Here is a 19,875-nt window from a genome sequence, read left to right on the forward strand (position 1 = left end):
CCTGCACTGCCATTTTGAGATCATAGCTGATCATCTACTATCAATACCCGGTTCCTGCCTTGTCCCCATATCCCTTGATTCCCCTATCCATAAGTTACCTATCTAGCTCCTTCTTGAAAGCATCCAGAGAATTGGCACTACCTTCCAAGGCAGTGCATTCCAGACCCCCACAACTCTCTGGGAGAAGAAGTTTTTCCTTAACTCTGTCCTAAATGACCTACCCCTTATTCTCAAACCATGCCCTCTGGTACTGGACTCTCCCAGCATCTGGAACATATTTCCTGCCTCTATCTTGTCCAATCCCTTAATAATCTTATATGTTGCAATCAGATCCCCTCTCAATCTCCTTAATTCCAGCGTGTACAAGCCCAGTGTCTCTAACCTCTCTGCGTAAGACAGTCCAGACATCCCAGGAATTAACCTCGTGAATCTACGCTGCACTTCCTCTACAGCCAGGATGTCCTTCCTTAACCCTGGAGACCAAAACTGTACACAATACTCCAGATGTGGTCTCACCAGGGCTCTGTACAAATGCAAGAGGATTTCCTTGCTCTTGTACTCAATTTCCTTTGTAATAAAGGCCAACTTTCCATTAGCCTTCTTCACTGCCTGCTGCACTTGCTCATTCACCTTCAGTGACTGATGAACAAGGACTCCTAGATCTCTTTGTATTTCTCCCTTACCTAACTCTACACCGTTCAGATAATAATCTGCCTTCCTGTTCTTACTCCCAAAGTGGATAACCTCACACTTATTCACATTAAACGTCATCTGCCAAGTATCTGCCCGCTCACCCAGCCTATCCAAGTCACCCTGAATTCTCCTAACATCCTCATCACATGTCACACTGCCACCCAGCTTAGTATCATCAGCAAATTTGCTGATGTTATTCTCAGGATGTTATGTCAGGATGTTGTTTGCTGACTATAACTGAGCATGTAACGCCATTATTCCTACCACCCTGATTGAAAAGCAACAGAGCCTAGGACTTTGTACCTTCCTCTCAACTGGATCCTCAACTTCCTAACTGGAAGACCACAATCTGTGCAGATTGGAAATAACATATCTCCACCTCGATGACACTGGTGCACCACAGGGATGTATGCTTAGCCCACTGCTCTACTCTCTCTACATCCATGACTATGTGGCTAGACATAGCTCAAATGCCATCTATAAATTTGCTGATTAATCAACCATTGTCGTCAGAATCTCAGATGGTGACGAAAGGGCGTACAGGAGCGAGATATACCAATTAGTTGAGTGGTGTTGCAGCAGCAACCTTGCACTCAATGTCTGCAACACCAAAGAGCTGTTTGAGAATTTCAGGAAGGGTAAGATAAGGGAACACAAACAAATCCTCATTGAGGCATCAGAAGTGGAGAAAGTGAGCAATTTCAAGTTTCTGGGTATCAAGGTCTCTGAGGACCCAACCTGGGCGCAACATATTGATGCAGCTATAAAGAAGGCAAGACAGCAGCTATATTTCTTTAGAAGTTTGAGGATATTTTGTTTGTCAACTAAAACACTCGACAACTTCTACGAATGTACTGTGGAAAGCATTTTGACTGGCTGATATGGGGGAGTGGGGTGCCACTACATAAGATCAAAGTAAGTTGCAGAAAGTTGTACGCCTAATCACAGGGAGAACATACAAACTCCTTATAGACAGTGGCGGAATTGAGCCTGGTCGCTGTAATAACCATGCCATCCAAATAAACAGCAATGAACTCTCATATGTCTATCCTGTCTGCTATTTCCTCTGAGAATTACAAGAGATGTCAGGCAACTTTTCTCCTGAAGGAGACCATGCTTACTTTGGCTAATTTTATCAAGTGCCTCAAAGTACAATGAAAACTTCATCCTTAACATCTGTCAATTTTTTCCCAAAAGTTTGCTTCCTCAGAATTTTTCTTTTTTGTTTATGATAGACCACTTAAAGCCAAACACAAATTTAATTTCATCCTACTTGAATCACTTAGGAATTGGGAGGAGCAAGAAATTAACTTTTATTGAATATAATGAGTTTAACTGTGTAACAGTGCTAACTCTTCGCAATAGTTCAACAAAGCTAAAAATAGTTTGTTAATAATTTTCATTTGTACTCAGTGTCTGAGGCTTCTTGCTTAAGTGTTTAACAATAATCAGTCAGCATTGATGGATCCCAGTTGCTGTGATACCGTTTCTACATGACAGCAATGTCCTGGTGAAACCTTTCACCATGCTCGTCACTGACAGTGCCATAACTTGCAGGCAAGAAATCTAAATGGGAATGCAGAAAATAAATCCTTAGTGATGTGTTGCATTTCATGGTTTTGTATGCTTAAACAACCAGCTGCACGTAGTTTGGTGCTCTGTGGTTGCCAAGAAAATTTTCAACATCCTTGAATGCCTTCCAATTAATTTTCTCTGGTCCTACTGGAAGTTCTTTGACTTGCCTGTCATTGATGACCTGTTTGATTTGTAGACCAATAAAAATACCTTCTTTAATCTTGGGATCAGTTATTCTGACTTGAACTGTGAATTGAAATAACAAATATTGACGACATCAGATAATGGTGATGATAGGGACATCTCATGGAGATTTTCATGATTTACAACCCAAAATCCATAAGGTATCCTAAAAGTATTCAGGCAGCTTTGGTATTATTAATGTAACAGGTTTGGATGTTGAATGTCCAAGGCATGACCAGCAATGTTGCTGTTGATAGTAAATTAGGTTACAGTGAATTGCAAAGACACCATGATCAGTCAGTTCAAAGTAAAATTATCAGAGTACATACACGTCACCACACACAACCCTGAGATTGGTTGTCTGCAGGCATACTCAGCAAATCTATAGAGCAGTAACTGTAAACAGGATCAATAAGCAATAAATTGTGCATATGTAAATATAAATAAATAGCAATAAATAATGAGAGCATGAAATAACAAGATAAAGAGTCCTTAAAGTGAGATCATCTCAATAGACGAGTGTAGTTATCCTCTTTTGTTCAAGAGCCTGATGGTTGAGGGATGGTAACTGTTATTGAACCTGGTGGTGTGAGTCCTGAGACACTTATATGTTCTACTTGATGGCAGCCGAGAGAAAAGAGCGTGCCCTGGTGTTGTGATGGAAGTGAGACAGATTCTTTGGGTCTCAAAGGCAAGGGCTCTGGACACATAGTTTTAATAATAAGGATTTTATTTACAACGGGAGAAGAGCTTGGGAACAACACAAGCGGCTACAATATTTGCACAAATGCGCTTAGAATAGACAAGCGTGGGCAAACTCGGGTTGGCAGAACAATACACGGGAAAATGGTGTGGGGACAGAGTACAGGTACACATACAAGCAAGGGAAAAGTAACTAAGATACTCGCCACGCCTTGACTATGGGCAGGCATGGCTCTCTGCTACAGGGAGAGCAATAAACACTCCCAAACCCTATTCAATGCACAGTTCACCACGTGTCTCCAGCGCTGCTCTGCACTCTTCAGCCTGGAGTGAAGCAGGGTGGTCCCTCGAGGATAGCAAAAGAAAGAGTGAGCCAAACACATGTAGCACCCTTTATAGGTCAGGGGGCTGGAGGGTCCAGCCCAGATAATTCACCAGGGGGCCAACGGCTTGGTGCTAGATGGGTTAATCCAATTAAGGTGGCCAATAGTTAAGTGTGCATTGATTAGTTGGGAGTGGTGAAATGTTGACAGGCATGTGGTGTGACCTCCGACCAGGTGAGGGCAGTGCTGTCACGTGACGGGCACAGCTCTCTGGATACACCTGAGTGGTGAGGACCTTTGAAGATGGATGCTGTTTTCTTGTGATAGCTTTTCATGTACATGTGCTCGATGGTTGGGAGGGCTTTACCCGTGATGTACTGGGCTGAATCCACTATCTTTTGTCGGATTTTCTACTCAAGGGCATTGGTGTTCCCATATCAGGCTATAATGTAGCCAGTCAATACACTTTCCACCACACATCTATAGAAGCCAGGTAAGATCATCTTCAAGAAATGATTATAACTATCAGTTCTTGACAGTCAATTACATTGCCATTGCTAAGGAAGTCAAGGTGCTGAGATAGTGACATCCAGGAATTTAAAGTTACTGGCCTTCTCCACCTCTGATCCTCCAATGAGTACTGGCTCATGGACCTCTGGTCTCCCTCTCCTGAAGTCTAGAATCAGTTCCTTGGTCTTGCCGACATTGGAGTTTGAGGTTGTTGTTATGGCACCACTCAGCCAAATTTTCAATCACACTCATGCATGCTGATTCATCGCCACCTTTGTTACAGCCCACCATATCAGCAAACTTGCATACGGTGTTGGAGCTGTACTTAGCCACACAGTCATGGGTGTAAAGCGAGTAGATCAGGGGACTAAGCACACAGCCCTGTGGTGCACCTTTGCTGATGGAGATTGTGGAGGAGATGCTTTTGCCAATCCAAATTGACTGTGGTCTGTAAATGAGGAAATCCAGGATTCAATTGCACAAGTGGGTATTGAAGTCCAGGTCTTGGAGTTTTCAGATTAGTTTTGAGCAGATGGTGGTATTAAATGCTGATCAGTAATCGATAAAGAGCATGCTGAAGTATGCATCTTTGCTGTCCAGATGTTCCAAGGTTGTGTGGAGAGTCAGTGTGGCATCTGCTGCAGATCTGTTGACCCAGTAGGCAAATTGGAGTGGTCCCAAGTCACCACTCAGACAGGAGCTGATATGTTTCAACCTCTCAAAACACCTCATCACTGAGGACATACTGTAAGTGCCACTGGCAATAGTCATTGAGGCAGGTTACCATCTTTATTTTGAGCACTAGTATGATTGAAGCCTGCTTGAAGCAGGTGGGTACAACACTGCTGAAACAAGAGGTTGGAGGTATCCACGAGCATACCAGCCAGTTGTTCAGTACAGGCCTTCAGTACTTGGCCAGGTACTCCATCTGGACCGAGTGCTTTCCTTGGATTCACTCTCTTGAAGGCAGCTCGCACGTCATCGTCATATACCGAGACCAGAGGATCATCAGGAGACATGGAGGTGTGCGATGGTTCCTCCCTGTTCTGGTGGTCAAAATGAATATAGAAGGCACTGAGCTCATCTGGAAGCAAAGCTCTGTTGCCCCCATTTCACTAGACTTAACTTAATCAGGGAGATGCACTCAGGAATGGCAAATGATTTTCAACTTTGATCTGTATGAGGTGACACATTTTAGACACTGAAAGTGGCTCTGCAAGTAGACACAGTGTGAAAATGGCTTTTAGCTTGCTGAACTTCATCAGACAGGACATTAGGTTTTGGAGAAGGGTCATCATATTGTAGTCACAGTATAGAAGTTATTGTTGCGACCACTCTAGGAATATCATGTGCAGTGTTGGTCACCCTGTTATAGGAAAGACTTTGTTGAGCTGGAGAGGGTGCAGAAGATATTTACGAAGGTGATACCTGGACTAGAGAACCTGAATTATAGGGAGAGGTTGGTCACACCGGCCATTTATTCCTTGGAGTGTAGGAGAATAAGCAATTTTAGAGAGCACAGTCTCTACATGTGCACGAAGGTGACACCTTCAATCCGGTAGAGACAGGGAGCTGTTGACAGTTTCTGTTCTACCACTTCCATGTGTGCATACCTTCAACCGCAGAGCTGTAAAAAAAACACACCACACACCCCTCCAACTGCTAGCATGGAATGATGGGACTGAATGGCCTGGTCTAGAGCCTTAGAGTTCCGAATTCGGTTCCCACCTCCTCACCCCCGGAATTTCCCCTATTTTCCCATCCACGGTCAGTGAAGGAGGTTTCTCAAAGGGAAAAGGGAGGTCCTAGCCCATCCACGGCCGATGGGGGAGATTGATCACAGGGGAGGGCAGCAGTCCCAGACAGTTCCACCCTGAGTTCACTGCCTGCACTAGAGGATGAGGTCACTCCCACACTCCCACCGGACGTTGGGAAGCACGGTTTCCTCATGTTCTCCACTCTCCCAACCCCAAGTTCTCCTTTATTTTGCCCTCTGTAAAATTGATATTATCTGATTTCACCACCAATCCCACCTCACGCCTCCTCCCAGCTTCACTGACCCCACACAGGCCTTCCAGCCCTCTGCGTCCGTGCCAACCACCTATCTGCACCCCTGCTCTCCTCCCCCCCAGCATTTCCATCAGCCCAATCTAGATTCTATCCCCTCACCCACACACTGGAGAACAATTTGCAGCGACCTGCACGTCTCTGGGCCGTTGATGGGAACCAGGACTCCTGGGACAGGGTGGGGGGGGGTGGAATCTCACAGAGTCAGAGGGAGAGCGTGGAGATGGGGCAATTGGTATACAAGAAGATTGCAGTCAGTAGGAGCAGTTGAAGTGTAACAGGGGGCCAAAATCTAAAAGGATGACGGTTACAGCACTGACGGTGTTATATTTCAATGCACATAATATATGGAATAAGGTATTTGATGTAGCGCAGTTAGAGGCGGGCAAGAATTATATTGTAGGCATTACTGAGCCAAGGTTGAAGGAAGATCATAGTCGTCAGCTTGGCATTCAAGCATACACATTGTATCAAAAGGACAGCAAATAAGCAGAGAGGGTGGGGTGGCTCTGTTGGTAAAAAATAAATCAAATCCTGCGAAATAGATGACATAGGGATGGAAAATAGAGTCAGAGAAAAGTATAGCATAGAAACAGGCCCTTCAGCCCATCTAGTCTGTGCCAAACCATTTAAACTCCCATTGACTTGCACCAGGACCATAGCCCTCCTTATCCCTACCAATCACGTACCTATTCAAATTTCTCCTAAATTTTGAAATCAAACACTTGTGCTGGCAACTCTAACTACACTCACATGAACCTCTGAGTGAAGAAATTTCCCCTCAGGTTCTAACCTATTCAATATTTCTTTATAACTCAGGTCCTCCAGACCCAGCAACGTTCTTGTAAATTTTCTCTGTACTCTTTCAACTTTATTGACATCCTTCCTGTAGGTAGGTGATCAAAACTGCACATAACATTCCACCAAATTAGGCCTCACCAATGTCTTATACAATTTCAACCATAACATCCCATCCCATGTACTCAATACTTTGATTTATGAAGGCCAATGTGCCAAAAGCTTTCTTTATGATGCTGTACACTCATGTTGCCACTTTCAATGAATTATGGACCTGTATTCCCAGATCCCTTTGTTCCACCACACTCCTCAGAGCCCTGCCGTTCACTGTGTAAAACCTACCCTGGTTGGTCCTACTGCAATTGTCTGCATTAAATTCCACCTGCCATTTTTCAGCCTATTTTTCCAGCTGGTCCAGATCCCGCTGCAAACCATGAAATCCTTCCTTGCCATCCACTACACCATTAATCTTGGTGTCATCTGCAAATCTGCTGAGCCAGTTAACCACATTATCATACAAATCATTGATATAGACAAAAAACAACAACAATCCCAGCATCAATCCCTGTGGCACTCCACTTGTCATGGGCTCCAGTCAGAGATTCAACCATCTTCTACCACTCTGTGGCTTCTCCCACAAAGCCAATATCTAATCCAATTTCCTACCTCAACTTAAATGCTGAGTGACTGGACCTTCTTGACTAACCTCTCAGAAAACATCTTTACTGTCTTACCTTCATCAACTTTTGTGGCAACTTTCTCAAAAAAGGATTGGTTAGATATGACCTGCCATGCTGACATTCCTCAATCAACCTCTGTGTATCCAAATACTTATATATGCAGTCCCTCAGAATGTCTTCCATTAACTTTCCCACCACTGATTTCAGACTCACCAGCTTATAATTTCCTAGTTTATCTTTAGAGCCTTTCAATAGCATTGGGTATCCTCCAATCCTCTGGCACCTCACCTGTCGCTAAGGATGATTTAAGTATATCTGCTAGGGCCCCGGCAATTTCTGCACTTGCCTCCTGCAAGGTCCAAGGGAACAGCTTGTCAGACCCTGGAGATTTATCCACCCTAATTGGCCTCAGGACAGCAAACACCTCCTCTGTAATCTGTACAGGGTCCATGAAGTTGATGCCACTTTGCCTCACTTCTATTGACTCCGTGTCTGTCTCCTGAGTAAATACAAGTGCAAAGGTTTCACTTACGTTCTTTCTCATCTGAATTGGCTCCACACATGGATTACTATTCTGATCTCCCAATCCTTCAGAATACCTTCTATTAACTTTCTAACCACTGATGTTAGGCTCATCAATGTTTAGACAATTTAAACACTGAGCCAAATGGATTGAAAAGGGACCAGAGGCAAGAGTCAGGCCGGTTCTCCTCAATGCTTTGCGATGCTTACTTGGTTCAGATCTGAACTGGGGCTGTGGACTTTCGTCTGAATGCTTTTGCTTATTTTTATTGTTCGTGCAATTTGTTTTTTCTCTCTCACTGCACATTGGTTGTTTGATGGTCTTTTTTTAAGTGTTCTTTTGAGTTTCTTCATTTTGTGGCTGCCTGTAAGGGGACAAATCTTAAAGTGGTATAATGTATGCATAGTTTGATCTACCTTGACAGGTAAAAGGAAAAGATAAAGGAAAGGAAATAATAGCGCAGTTAGCCTGACTCAGTCATTGAGAAGATGTTGAAGGATGAGGTTTCAGGGTACTTGGAGGCGCATGATGAAAATAAGCCAAATTCAAAATCCCCAAAAAATTCCAGGTCTTCCCACAAGTCTGTATTTGAAATGAGTGCCCCTTACTTTGTGGCAATCAATCCTTCATCAGGGAGATGAAGGTGATACCCTATCAAGATGTTCAACAGATAACATATCAATTCCCTTTAGGATCGTATGTGAATCTATATACTACTAAAACTCTCATGCTTTGTCTGTCTGTTTGTGACCTCCAATTAACGCAAACGGTGCAATACAGCGGCACTTTTTTTGGCTAAATCGACTTAAAGTGCGCTAACTTACAGAATGCAGGAAAAGTTCAGGGTTATATAGTCATATAAAATTGCTCATTGAGAGCTGATCCACCATCATGGAAATCGGGACGTGACACCACGACGCATGCGCACGGCCAGCCTCAGCAGCGACACCAAGCGGAGCAAAAGGGCAGGGCAGCTCTATTTCGATTCTCTCAAAGGGTGCCCAGCGGGTCACCCCATTGTATATATCTAAATTCAGGCCCAAATTGTCTCAGCCCTGCTGGTTGATCTTCTCAGGAATTATCCTGGTGAATCTCCTCAAGAGTGCCTTCAATGGAACTCATCATTTCTTTAAGCACAGGGGACAAAAACCATGAACAGAATTCTAGGTGTGTCCGCATCCACATGCTATACATCACTGCACCATTCCTAACTCCACTCCCTGTGCATTAAAGGCCAAAGTACTGCCTGCTTTCTGAAACACTTCATGAGAATCACTATATCATCATGAGATTTCTGAATTCTCAGCAGACTTGGACATCTTACATCTCATTCCATTCTTGTCATTAAATAGTTAACAACTACGTCCAAGAACCGATCCCTGGGTTTCTCCAAAAGTTACCTTCTTCCAGTCTGAAAATTACCCACTTATTCCAGCCACACAGAAAACACTGGAGGAATGAAACGGGTCAGCCAGTGTCTATGGAGAGGAATGGACAGTCGTTGCATCAGCTTTGCTTATTTAGGAAATAACCATTGTTCAACATCCTGTGGGTCTGGCTGTCTACCAATGACACCATGCTTTTCTTTGATTATCTTTGGGTACATAACAATGTACTGGGTAATAAGTGACTAGTAGCATTCACAGCATAAAAGTGCCACGCAGTGTTGATCTCCAATAAGAAAGCCTAATCACCTACTCTTGAGGTTCAATGGAATTGCTGACTCTGAGTTTACCACCATGAAATGCCAGGAGGTCACAATAATCAGAAAGTCCCCAGAAGTAGATGTGTAAGTAGAATATGCTCTTAGTAGGTCTGTGGGACATGCTCAGAATGTGAAGCTGTAGTATCAGAGAAAGAAAAAAGAGCCAATCACAGATTGATGAAAAGCAGAAGTGACTCATTCTGATTCGGACAGGAAGACAGATGGTTTAATGGTATATCTGGATGCCTCATCTGTGCCCAGTTAGAAGATGAGGTGCTGCTCCTCCAAACTGTGTTGATCCTTGCTGTAACAATGTAATATCAGAGGTCATCAAAAAGAATAAAATTATCTTAGCTGAACTGTTGTCTTTCACACATTAATGTCCTTTGCAAACTTATTACAGGGTAGAAAAGGCAAAGGATTTGTTGATGGGAATGTCAAACACAATAGTCCACCAGCTACTTGAATGTGGAGGAGGAAATGTTTGAGAAGACAGCACACCAAAGAGAACCCAAATTTGTGTACATGTCTATGATCTGACCTGATAAATTGCCATAGATTTGATAGCAGTGAAATGGCTCTCATTTAGGTAGGGATTCACTAGGCCACTGCACATACGGATACACCAGCAAGTTCACACCTGCTCTGTGTGTGGGGAAAGAATTCATCAAAGCATCTGATCTTCAGAAACACCAGAGAATTCACACTGGGGAGAGGTCTTTCATCTATTCCAAATGTGGCAAGGGATTCATTCAGTCACCTGAGCTACTGAAACACCAGTCATTTCATGCAGATGAGTAGCTGTGTACTTGTTCTGAGTATGGGAATGAATTAATTCAGTCAGTTCACCTTGTGCAGCTCCAGTGGCCTCTACTTATTACTCCCAATAAGTAGAGGTCACACTTCTGTCCTGAGTGACCAAAGAAATTTATTCAGTCATCACACCTGCTGAAACACCAGCAACTTCACATCAGGGAGGAAGCTTAAACAAGCTCTTTGTTAATTTTTTTTTAACCATCATGGTGACTGAATCCAGTTGCAAGTTCATGAGTGACTGTTAATATTGGATCCTGCAGTTATTGCCCGTCACACCCAGGATTGATTGCTGAGTATTGCAGGGGTTGTTCTCCTGCTTTTAGATTTAATTGTACTGTTGTTTAATATTGTGGATCTGTGACAAATAAATCAGTTCTCTTAAAAATCCTGGTTTCAGATGCTTACAGTCTCTGCCACATCCCAATGTAAAGTAGAGAAGCCACTTAGTTCAATTGGTTACTGCCCATGTTTCTGTACCATATATGTGCTTTAAAATCCATCCTTTCCGTTTGCCTCTCACTCTCCATGGGATGACATATTCCAACTGGTCACCACTCTGTGGGTGAAGAAGTTTACCTTGTATCTCCTCTATGACTTTCTACATACTGCAGAAGAAGGTAAGTTCACTGGGATTTTGCCCCAAATATTCAGCATTCCTCAGGGCTCTGAACCAAGGAAGAATGCATGGTTAAAAACCTTCTAACATGCTCCTTTCAAAATTGTGGGCCATTTTCACTGATGTCAAATGGCTGTGACTCACACATCTGCAATGTTGCAATAAACCACTCTGCTCTATACTATGGTAGCAGAATGGGGGATAAATGTTTGATGAAGTAGGAACAGAAACCAAAGAGAAGCCAGCCCAAATTGGGGGATTGGAGGTCCAGAAAGTAGTGGGGCTACAGTTTACATGGAGGAAAGAAGGGAATCAGACTAGGAGGAAGTGCCTTCAGATGAAAGATCAGCAATGTTTGGAAACCGATTGATTGAATTTTGGGTCGAGTCCCTTCACTATGCCTTGACTTTGTGTCTACAGCACTTTGTGTAATGTTCTATAATTCCAGGTTTTGCAAAATCTCTTCTGTGTTTGCTGATCTGCATTTGTAAGTGGCTTGGACTTTGACTTTTGACATATAGAATGCCTGTTGCTATTTAGTATATTATTTGTGGGAACCTGCTGCTTCAAAGTAAATGCTGAGTTTTCTACCTAAAAACCTTGACTATATTTGAAACGTGGTGTTGAACCGGAGCTTGCAGTCACTTTCAATGGCAACTTGCTTACCCATAGGCCTTCGCGCTTTAGAATTCGCCTGCGATGATCCAAGGATCAAATGCGCAGGCGTAATGGTCGCTGACTATGCCCGAAAATCGAGCATGCGCCTCGTGGACAAAAGACTCTCGTCTGGGTGATCGGCAGCAGGTAAGACTAGGGCTCGAGTTTGGGGTCTCGTCAGTGCTGTCGTCCGCACCGCGACTGGGGGATAATTGTTGTGAGCTCCGATCACACCGTGGTACCGCAAGCTCAGGCCAGCCCCGGGCCTTTCCCTCTCTGTCAGACCCACGATACGCACCCGGGCCTCGGGGACATTTTTTGCTGATGAGCGAAGGTGCTGGCGCCATTTTTGAGCCGCATGCGCATTGCTGGCACCGTGACGGATAGACGGGTCTCTCGATGGTGGGCTCTCTGGGTATAGAGGCTCCCATGGATGGTTTCCCCACCGGTCCGCAGAGCGAGTTTGGAAGCGCTGGCGGAGTAAGTGGTTGCTGATCGATCTCCCAAACCCTGCCGAGCTCCAGATCCAAATCCAAGGATTAGGAAACTCGGAACAAAATATTGTTCCGAATTCATCTCGGGGGAAAAGTCTATCTTCCAATCAATAAAAATATGAATTAGTGCTGCATGAAAAAAGAACAAAATCCTTCCATCAGGTTTAGTTCTTAAGAAAATTATCCTGTCTGAAATGCTGCCCATCACCTATTGATGTCTTTTGTAAATCTTTTGACAGGTTAGAAATGGCAAAGGATTTGTCTATGGGAATCTCAAGTGCAGTAACAAGTCAGTGTTGCTGTCTCTGTCCAGATATTTAAGGAGTGGCCAGATCTTTTCTTTGTAAAACCAATATATCTGTTGTTGATCCTTGGAAAAGAAGTAGTTCATCCCAGCTGAAAATATGCTTTGTATCTGAAGTGAAGTTACCTGTTGTAACTCAGGGAAATCCACCAGAGCTGGGGTGCTGAGTAGACACCAGCATTTGTTCACCAGAGATAATTTCTTCACATACATTGATTGTGCAAGGGTTTCGCTACATCTGACATCTGACTCAGTGAATCACCAGAGAGCTGGTGGCAGATTGATATCAGTGTGGAAAGGGATTTACTCATTTAGCCTACATGCAGACAAACCAGTGAGTTCTCAGTGGGGAGTGGCCATTTACCTGCTTTTTTTGTCCATCCAGCCTGCAGATACATCAGCAAGTTCGCACCATAGGGAGATGGTTGAGCAATTCTGAATGTGGAAAGCAGTTCATTCTGTCATCCAAGCTAAAGGTACATCAGAAAATTCAAACCAGTAAGAAGCCATTCACCTGCTCCAGGTGTGGAAGAGATTCACTCAGTCAGCCCATCTGCAGACACACCAGTGAGTTCACAATGGAGACGAGATGGGACGAGATTCACTGTCTAATCTGTTGACCCATGAGTGAGTCGGGAGAGGCCATGCCTCTGCTCTGATTGTAGGAAAGGATTTACTTGGTCGTCTGACCTATTGGCACACCAGTCAGTTTACACTGGTGAGATGCCGTTCACCTGCTCAGATTGTGGGAAGGGATTTTCTCAGTCATATCAACTGAAGGTACATCAGCGAGTTCACACTGGGGAGAGGCCATTCACCTGCTCAGACTGTGGTAAGGAATTCACTCATTCATCCAACCTGCTGAGGCATCATCGAGTTCACACGGGAGAGAGGCCGTTCACCTGTTCAGTGTGTGGAAAAGGATTCTCTCGGCCATCCCACCTACAGACACACCAGTCGGTTCACACTGGGGAGAGGCCGTTCATCTGCTCAGACTGTGGGAAGGGATTCACTCAGTCATCTTACCTACTGGCACACCGGTCAGTTCACACTGGGGAGATGCCATTCACCTGCTCAGACTGTGGGAAGGGATTCACTCAGTCATCAAACCTACAGAGACACCAGTCAGCTCACACTGGGGAGAAACCATTCATCTGCTCGTTCTGTGGGAAGGGATTCACTCGGTCATCGGGCCTACTGACACACCAGTCGGTTCACACTGGGGAGAGGCCGTTCACCTGCTCAGACTGTGGAAAGGGATTCACTCAGTCATCTCAACTGAAGGTACATCAGAGAATTCACACTGGAGAGAGGCCATTCATCTGCTCATACTGTGGGAAAGGATTCACTCGGTCATCTGACCTACTGGCACACCAGAGAGTTCACACTGGAGAGAGGCCATTCACCTGCTCAGATTGTGGGAAGGGATTCACTCAGTCATCTCAACTGAAGGTACATCAACGAGTTCACACTGGGGAGAGGCCATTCACCTGTTCGGACTGTGGGAAGGCATTCACTTGGTCATCTCAACTGAAGGAACATCAGCGAGTTCACACTGGGGAGAGGCCGTTCACCTGCTCATACTGTGGGAAGGGTTTCACTCGGTCTTCCCTCCTACAGACACACCAGCGAGTTCACACTGGTGAGAGACCATTCACCTGTTCCTTGTGTGGGAAGGGGTTCACTCATTCATCCCACCTACGGACACACCAGTCAGTTCACACTGGGGAGATGCCATTCACCTGCTCAGACTGTGGGAAGGGATTTCCTTGGTCATTTCAACTGAGCCTACACCAGCGAGTTCACACAGGGGAGAGGCCATTCACCTGCTCAGAATGTGGAAAGGGATTCACTCAGTCATCCCACCTAGTGGCACACTACCGAGTTCACGCTGGGGGAAAAGTTTAAATAAGCGGCATGCTGGATATTTAACCACTCCAGAGCCAAGTTCAAAAATTACTGTTGCTGTCGAACTCTGCAATGATTGCTGCTGCTTATCACACCCACTTCTACACCATTGTCACTGGGCATGGAAGAAGTTTCTTCTGCTGATGTTCACCTTTAATGGGACTAGAATTTAATATTCTGAATCTGTGATTAAAAATCAATTCTGTTTTAAGCTCTATCTCGGGTACCTACTGAGTCTACAACACATCCAGTGTAGAGTAGGAAGTCAACTCGGCCCAGCTGGTCCCTGCCAGTATTTCTGTTCCATGGTACTCCTTTTAAATCCATCCCTGCTGTTCACCTCTCGCTCTCCCTGCAGTGATGGGTCGCAAACAGTCCCCACTCTGTGGCTGAAGAGATTTCCCTTGAAATTCCTGCATGACTTTCTGCAAACTGAAGATGGTGATGAGCTGGACCAAGGAAGAACAATGTAGGTTGTTAACCTCCATATGCCCTGTTCATTTCAACATTATGGGTCATTTTCACTGTTTATAAAGAGTTGTGTCTCATACAGTTGGGTTGTTAAAGTACACCATTTTCCACTAAAGACAAAGTAGAACGGAGAGCCTTTAGTTGAATGTTCAATGGAGCAGGGTCAGAAATGGGTCAACCCAGGGACTCTGGACAGTGGTAGGTGTAAGAGCATATGATGAGGGGGGAGAGCAGAGCGGGGCATGACAATGAGTGGCAAACATTTGGAAGCTGATTGACACAGAAAAAAATTACATTGACTTTGACAATGTACACACACAATGCCTGTTGACATTGAGTATATTGCTTGTGGGAGCTTGCTTTGTTAAATTAGCAACTGAGTTCTCATAAAAGTATTGATTGGTCTGGTGTCATTTTGGCAGAGGGGAGACAATACTTGTAAATGTTTTCAATGGCACGGTTCTTACCCAGGAATCTCTGAGACTCAGGGTGTACGATCACTGTGAATCAAGTGCATAGCTGCTGAGAGTCTAAAGATAAGCTCTATGCATTACTTTTGTGTCTTTAGCAGATAACCTTTGAATGCCATCTGGTTCTGGATCTTTCTGTCAAGTGAGACCATTGTTTCTTCTATTCCATGTGGGTGGATAATGAAAACAGACACCTCTGTTTTGGGTAACAAGTGACCCATTGCATTCGCACCACAGAAGTTCCACAAATGAACAATTTCCAACAAGAAAGTCTAATAATCTACTATTGACATTGCCATTGCTGAGTTCATCCCCATCAATCTCGCTAGGGTCACTGATCTGAAAGCCTCCAGGATCAGCTGTGTAAGTACTGTTGGGTATTGGGACAAGCTATAGCAATGGACAGAGACACACTAAACCAAATCACAGATAGATAATAGGCAGGATTGTTCCATTACGTTACAGACAGGTAGACAAGTCAGGGAATTCGAAACTGAGCCCAGATGCCTGAACTGTGAACTGGTAGATTTGTTCTAACTTGCATGGAGTATCATTATGACAGTATGATGTCAGAGATTGCGTTGGAGACTAAAACTATATAGGATGCTGGTCAGATCCCACTTGGAGTATTGTGCTGAATTCTGGTTGCCTCACTACAGGAAGGAAATGGAAGCCATAGAAAGGGGGCAGAGGAGATTTACAAGGATGTTGCCTGGATTGGGAAGCATGCCTTATGAGAATAGGTTGAGTGAACGCGGCCTTTTCTCCTTGGAGTGACGGAGGATGAGAGGTGACCTGATGGAGGTGTACAAGGTAATGAGAGGCATTGATCATGTGGATAGTCGGAGGCTTCTTCCCAGGGCTGAAATGGCTAGCATGAGAGGGCACAGGTTTAAGGTGCTTGGAAGTAAGAACAGAGGAGATGTCAGGGGTAAGTTTTTTACACAGTGTAGTGAGTGCTTGAAATGGGCTGCTGGCAAAGGTGGTGGAGGAAGATTCAATGGGGTCTTTTAAGAAACTCTTGGATCGGTACATGGAGCTCAGAAAAATGGAGGGCTATGGATAAACTTAGGTAGTTCGAAGGTAGGGACATGTTCGGCAGAGCTCTGTGGGCCGAAGGGCCTGTATTGTGCTGTAGGTTTTCTATGTAACTATCTCATCTAAAATGCTGTCATTCACCCATTGGTGTTTTTTTTTAATAAACTTTTTACTGGGTAGAAAAGGCAGAAGATTTTATGTATGGCAATCTCAAACACGACAACTCATCAGTGAATACCGTTTTACCAGCATTTGAATACCATTGTTCTTTGAATGTAGCATCGGAGATGCTAGATAGCATGTAGATAGGTGTTACACCAGTTGTAGCAAAGAGAGCCCAGACAAATGTCAGTGTAGGGGTGAGATTTGGATGAAGCACCCTGAAGGTAAACCTTGTAGATCGTCTTCTAGTTATTGAAGGAGTGATCAAATATTTCCTTCATAACACCAGTATATCAGAGATGTCCTCCTTCAAAGAATGGGGTTTCCCTTCACTATTGATGCTGCCCCCACCTGCATCTCTTCCTCTCACGTCTGCGCTCACCCCATCTCCCCGCTGCCTTAACACTTAATCAGTGATAGAGTTCTCATTACCTACCACCCTGTCAGCCTCCACATCCAACACATCATCCTTCACAACTTCTGCCATCTCCAAAGGGGTCCTACCACTAAACATATCTTTACATACCCCCATCCCCATTCCCCCTTGGCTTTTTGCAGGGATCGTTCCCTCCATGATTCCTTTGTCCATTCATCCCACTCCCGGCACTTATCCCAGCAAGCAGCTTAAGTGCTTCACCTGTCCGCTCACCTCCATTCAGGGGCCCCAAACAGTCCTTCCAGGTGGGACAACACTTCACCTGTAAATCTGCTGGGGTCATCTTTTGTGTCCAGTGCTCCCAATGTGGCCTCCTCCACATTGGTGAGACTCGTTGCAAATTGGGGAACTGCTTCGTCAAGCAACTTTGCTGCATCCGCCAAAAGCAGAACTTCCCAGTGGCTAAACATTGTCATTGTCATTCCCATTCTGACTATGTCAGTCCATGACCACCTCTTGTGCCATGTTGAGGTGATGCTCAGGGTAGAGGAACAACACCTTGTATTCCGTCTGAATAGCCTGTAATCTGATGGCATGAATATTGATTTCTATGTCTGGTTTTAAAAGAAAATTCTATCCTCCTCTCTGGCCTCTTACCTGCCTATAACCTCCCCTTGGAGCCCCTCCTTTCTGTTATGGTCCATTCTCCTCTCCTGCTACTTTTCTTCTCCAGCCCTTTGTCTTTCCAACATCATCTGGTTTCACCTATCACCTTCCAGCTATCCTTCCTCACCACCTGCCCCCACCTTTTTATTCTGGCATCTTCCTGATGACGGGTCTCGGCATGAAATATCATTTTCATAGATGCTGCCCGACCTGCTGTGTTACTCCAAGGGTTTCAGTGATTCAGCCGGTCTGCAGGCACACCAGCGAGTTCACGGTGTACCTGAAGGTACGTCAGGGAGTTCATGCCACACAGAGACAGTACCCCTGTTCTGAATGCGTGGTGGGATTCATTCAGTTGTCCAGCCTGAAGACGCATCAGAAAACTCACAGGAGATCAGATGCTCAACAGGGAGAGACCTTTCACCTGCTCCATCTATGGGATGGGATTCATTTTGTTACACTGGGGAGAGGCCAATTGTCTTTGTGTGAAGGTATTTCCTTGGTCATCCCACCTGCGGATACATCCGCAAGTTCACATGAGGGAGAGACCACTCATTTGCTCCATATGTGGGAAAGGATTCGCTCAGTTATCCCACCTTGTGAGGCAATAGCAAGTTCACACTGAGAGGCTGCACAGCCGTTCTGTGTGAACAAAGAGGTTTACTCAGTCATCCCACCTGTTCAAACACCAGCAAGTTCACCCAGGGGAGGCAGTTTAAGCTATTCCATGTTGAGTTTTTAACCATCATATTTAGTGAATCCAGTTGCAAGTTCCAGAGTGAGTGTGTTGTCGCATTGCAGTTATTGCTGCTATTCATCGCACCTGGAACTGAACTCTGGCCACCGAGCACAGGAGTGGTTTGTTCGGATGACATTAGCCTTTAACTGACTGGAGTTAAATATTGTGGATCTGTCATAAATAAATCAATTCAATTTTAAATTTTGTGTCTGCTGTGCTTCCTGACTCTGCAGCTCACTGAAGGTACAGTGGAGAGGCCACCACACTGCTCAGTTGGTCTCTGCTGGTGTCCCTATTGAGCCTCCTGCCATCATCCTGTAACAATGCTCTTTTTCTCTATAAATCCATCCCTTCTGCTCACCTCAGGCTGCCCCCTATACTGACATATTCCAAATGCTCACTATCCAGGATGAAGAACTGATGTCACCAATTAACTGACAACATGTACTCGTTTTCCTTTCAACCTTTAATCACAGTGCAGCCCCAGTCGCTGAACTGCTCTGAAGTTTAGAATTATCAATTCTATTATGATATTGACCATTTGAATTCTTGTTCAGCTTCTAGTCACTTATTTGTCTATATAGAATACGAATCGTGATACATTCTTACAGGTGGTAACGCAGTGCTACATCCTGTTTATTCCTTTGTTTTGCATTTAGGCTGATCAAAATTGCCCAATTATATCTTTAGACTTACTGTCCAAAGGAAAGTGCTTCCCACTCCTCCTTTTGCATCTTGTCCTGGAGCGCTCATGTCTTTGGTGTCCATGTTGTACAATAAGGAGCTATTCTACTAAGGACCTTGGTCAGTACAACTGAAGAAGTTGAGCTCAGGTAATCCCTATCATGGCTGAGGGGGAATGCAGTGTTGAATTTGGAATCAGAATCAGATTTAATATCACCAGCATTTGTTGTTTTGCAGCAGCAGTATATTTCAATGAACAGTAATAAAAATTATAAATTTACAAGTGTGTATAAAAACTAATTAAATAGTGCAGTGCAAAAAAAGAGGCAAATTACTGAGGAGGTGTTCATAGGTTCATTGTCCATTCAGAAATCTGATGGCGGAGGGGAAGAAGCCGTTCCTGAAACACTGAGTTTGTGTCTTCTGGTTCCTGTGCCACCTCCTTGATGGTAGCGATGAGAAGAGGGTATGCCCTGGGTGATGGAGGTCCTTCATGAGCGATTGTGCCTGCTTCAGGTACTACTCACTGAAGGTAGCACTTTGGGTTACAATATAGGATTATATTATAACCCTGAGATCACAATGATTCGGGGTCACGAGTACGTGACCCACACAGGGTTGGGGGAGGGATTGTTGGTGGGTTTGTGCACAGAGTCTATAGTGATGAAGAGGGAATCAGAACCAGGAGAATGTGGCAGTGAATAATACAGCATCA

General features: G+C 44.5%; 1 protein-coding gene across 2 annotated transcripts; it reads left to right on the forward strand.

Moving 5' to 3' along the window:
• The first annotated feature begins 11,922 nt into the window (after positions 1 to 11,922).
• On the forward strand, positions 11,923 to 18,677 carry LOC140715236 (uncharacterized). 2 transcript variants are annotated; one of them, XM_073027135.1, is made up of 2 exons: positions 11,923 to 11,995; positions 13,032 to 18,677. In XM_073027135.1, exon 2 carries the CDS (start codon positions 13,370 to 13,372, stop codon positions 14,552 to 14,554), a length of 1,185 nt encoding a protein of 394 aa, XP_072883236.1. In that variant the 5' UTR covers positions 11,923 to 11,995; positions 13,032 to 13,369; the 3' UTR covers positions 14,555 to 18,677. The 2 variants fall into 2 exon arrangements, with proteins under 2 accessions (XP_072883236.1, XP_072883237.1); XM_073027136.1 differs by having other exon boundaries at positions 11,929 to 11,995; positions 12,582 to 18,677.
• Positions 18,678 to 19,875: the final 1,198 nt, after the last annotated feature.

The sequence above is a fragment of the Hemitrygon akajei genome, chromosome 23 (assembly GCF_048418815.1).
Source record: "Hemitrygon akajei chromosome 23, sHemAka1.3, whole genome shotgun sequence".
NCBI classification, from domain to species: domain Eukaryota; kingdom Metazoa; phylum Chordata; class Chondrichthyes; order Myliobatiformes; family Dasyatidae; genus Hemitrygon; species Hemitrygon akajei.